The 2,965-nt window shown below is 39.6% G+C and overlaps 1 protein-coding gene across 1 annotated transcript in view; it reads left to right on the forward strand.

Moving 5' to 3' along the window:
* The window catches only part of ano8a (anoctamin 8a), a 15,759-nt gene that overhangs the window by 8,842 nt on the left and 3,952 nt on the right, over nt 1-2,965 (forward strand). The window contains exons 9-13 of the mRNA XM_035670660.1: nt 377-529; nt 892-1,018; nt 1,318-1,373; nt 1,469-1,543; nt 2,272-2,769. Coding sequence (XP_035526553.1) covers nt 377-529; nt 892-1,018; nt 1,318-1,373; nt 1,469-1,543; nt 2,272-2,769 — 909 coding nt within the window. The remainder of the gene's footprint in view (nt 1-376; nt 530-891; nt 1,019-1,317; nt 1,374-1,468; nt 1,544-2,271; nt 2,770-2,965) is intronic.

The following is a 2,965-nucleotide window of genomic DNA, read 5'->3' on the forward strand; positions in this document are numbered from 1 at the left end:
TTCGAGCCCCACGTTGGGCGTCAATGTTTTCGGGGTGGCACTAACAGCATGGTAATGCATCATAATATGAGAAAATTATATGAGATGAAAATCTGGAATGTGCTACAGGTTTGTCACAGATGTGTGATTGTTGTTTTTCGTACATACATTTTGAATTACAATCCAATAGAAAGTTGTTAAAACAGAGGTACTTAAATTGAGGATTTATTTGTAATGTCCGATGTTCTCCAATAACCTGGGATACAACATCTAACTAGTAATCATTACTATGTAGCACAAACATTTCCAATCCTTTTTCCAGTAAAGATGATTACAATCATACAGAGGTCTCTAACACCTTCTCTGGCTATTTTCTCCTCTTCTGCGGTCTCTGCAGGGAGTGAAGCGCTGCAGTCCTATAACGGGCTGTGAGGAGTTCTACTACCCGCCCTGGAAGAGAGCTCTGTTCAGATGGCTGGTCAGCCTGCCCATCTGCCTCCTCTGTCTCTGTTTTGTCTTCCTTGCTATGCTCCTCTGCCTGGAACTGCAGGTTTGAACAGATAACACAGGATGCAAGTTAAATGGAATGAATGGAGTTGATATCGTCTGTGGGTGATAAATGGGCTGATATTGTATAAATGTATTTCTTATGAAGAGCTTAAACCCGCCCTTACTGGAAACAGCATGAATACCACAGTTAAACAACAGCAAGACAGAAAGTTAAGATCCATAACTACAGTTTAGTCTGTGAATGATATCATTTTCACAAACAGCGTAAACAAAGCATATTCAAATATACCTCTTGCAGGCTCATATTCATTTAATAGCCTTTTAAAAATAACTGTGGGATTTGAGAGATATGAATGAATTGGACTTATTAAATATGTACCATGCTTCTAATGCACCTTGCAGGAAGTGGTGATGGAGATCCAGGAGCTACCTGGTATCACAAGATTCATTCCTAAGATACTTCTGGCCGTTACTGTAACTGTATGTGATGAGGTGTATAAGAAGATTGCCTACTGGCTTAATGACATGGGTAAGAGACATAAAATGAACTCTCAGCACGATAGTAAATTAATATTTCTGTGATATATAATAGAGGAATTGAATTGCTTTATAAGAAATTAAACTAAAATGGAACATGTTTGCCCCTGATTGTAATTTAGGCTAGGCAGCCATTTAGTATGTAGGAGTATATTTTTATGCTATGTGAGCACTGATATAGAAAGCTTTAAGCCATGAGGTTTTGATCCTTGATCTATGAGGCAGTTACATTTTTACTGTCATTGAACTGCACATTGACAAATGCTTCTCTTATGTTTATTAATCATGCAGAGAATTACAGACTTCAGAGTGCCTATGAGAATAATCTCATCATCAAGATGGTTTTTGTAAGTCATGCTTCTTCATCTCCTGTTTGGGGCAGAATAGAGACAGTTCATGTTGTTTGAGTGTGTTTGACTTCTTGTTATGTTTTTCTTTACAGTTTGAATTCATTAATTCGTACCTTAGCCTTTTTTACATCGGATTCTACCTCAAGGACATGGAGCGACTTAAGGAGGTAACAACAACTGCTGGCAGTATCATAAACAATATGAACCCCTCATAGTTACTGTTGCTATTTCTGCCTGTCAAGCCATATTGAGTTTACAATGATAATGGTGATAATTTACCACTCAGAGTTCTCAGTCATTTTTAAACAATGGCTCATTGTTTTCAGATAGAGGTTGACAAAAGCAGGCTTGACATTTTTAGCCAGAAACCATCAATTTTGGTTTGCATGGAGCTAACATTAGCTTCATGAGTTGGTAGAAAATGTCTCAGATGAACTTTGAATGTTGCCAGTTTACTCGTTTTATAACCAAAATCTTCTTCAGGGGTCTTTAATAGGTACTTGCCAGCTACATATGTGATATCGTGCTCAAAGACAGAGGCTTTTCTGGGGAGGGGTACAGCGTTTCATTACAGAATAATGGAGCATTAAATTAGCCACCATAAGCTAATGGTCATACCAGACCAAGTAAGGCTTTAGCAGCAAATTGAACTGAGCAATGGTGTTTTACTGCTTATGAATTGATCTTAATCATTTAAGTGAAACAGTGCTTTATTTACTCCTTCAAAAGTTACATAATCTTGCTTTATTATTGTGTGTTGTGTCAGATGCAGTGAACTGCATTTGTACATTCAGGCAGAGTGAATGCTTACTAAACACTTTTGGACTGTGCATGTATTTTCTCTTTTTACTTCTTATATTCAGCACAGTAACTGATGTTGTCCTTCTCCTCACAGATGTTAGCCACTCTACTGATCTTCCGCCAGTTCCTGCAAAACATCAAAGAGGTCCTCCAGCCTTATCTCTATGAGCAGAACAAGCTGGGTGTCTTCACCCCGAAGGTGCTGTGGGAACTGCTCCAAGCCATCATGCTCAAGTATGGCCGTCTCGCTCTGGGAAAGGCCCAAGCTTCAATGACAGCCTATTCCTTCCTGGGTCCCAGAGGGATCCCTGTCAGTCACACCGCTAACGGAAACCCAGAGCCAAGGAGAAGAGGGGATCTGAAAGCCGGATTCAGGCTGACAGAGGAAGAGTGGGACATGAATGACAGCAATCTGAAGCAACGTAAAGTCAGCTTCACAGAGAAGGTCGACTACCAGGACGTCACGACAGAAACGCAGACGGTGTACGAGAGCTCCCTCGAGGACAGTCCCACAATGGTAGAGGAAGGGATGGATCGGTCCAGTATTTTTGACAGTTGTGATGAGGACAGTGATTGTGAATCACTGGCTCAAGTATGTGGTCTGTTTATTATTATTATTATGATTTATCATCCTGTTTTTTTAGCTTTATGGTTTTGGCTTCTTTCTCTACTCTGCTAACATTTCCATCACAACCAGTGATTTTATGTAAAGCTATTATAACATTCCTTAAAGGTCCAGTGTGTAGCATTTAGGATCTAGTGGCTGAAATGGAATATAATATTTATAG

Source organism: Morone saxatilis, unplaced genomic scaffold, assembly GCF_004916995.1.
Source record: "Morone saxatilis isolate NCDOM2014 unplaced genomic scaffold, NCSU_SB_2.0 Contig23, whole genome shotgun sequence".
Lineage (NCBI taxonomy): Eukaryota > Metazoa > Chordata > Actinopteri > Moronidae > Morone > Morone saxatilis.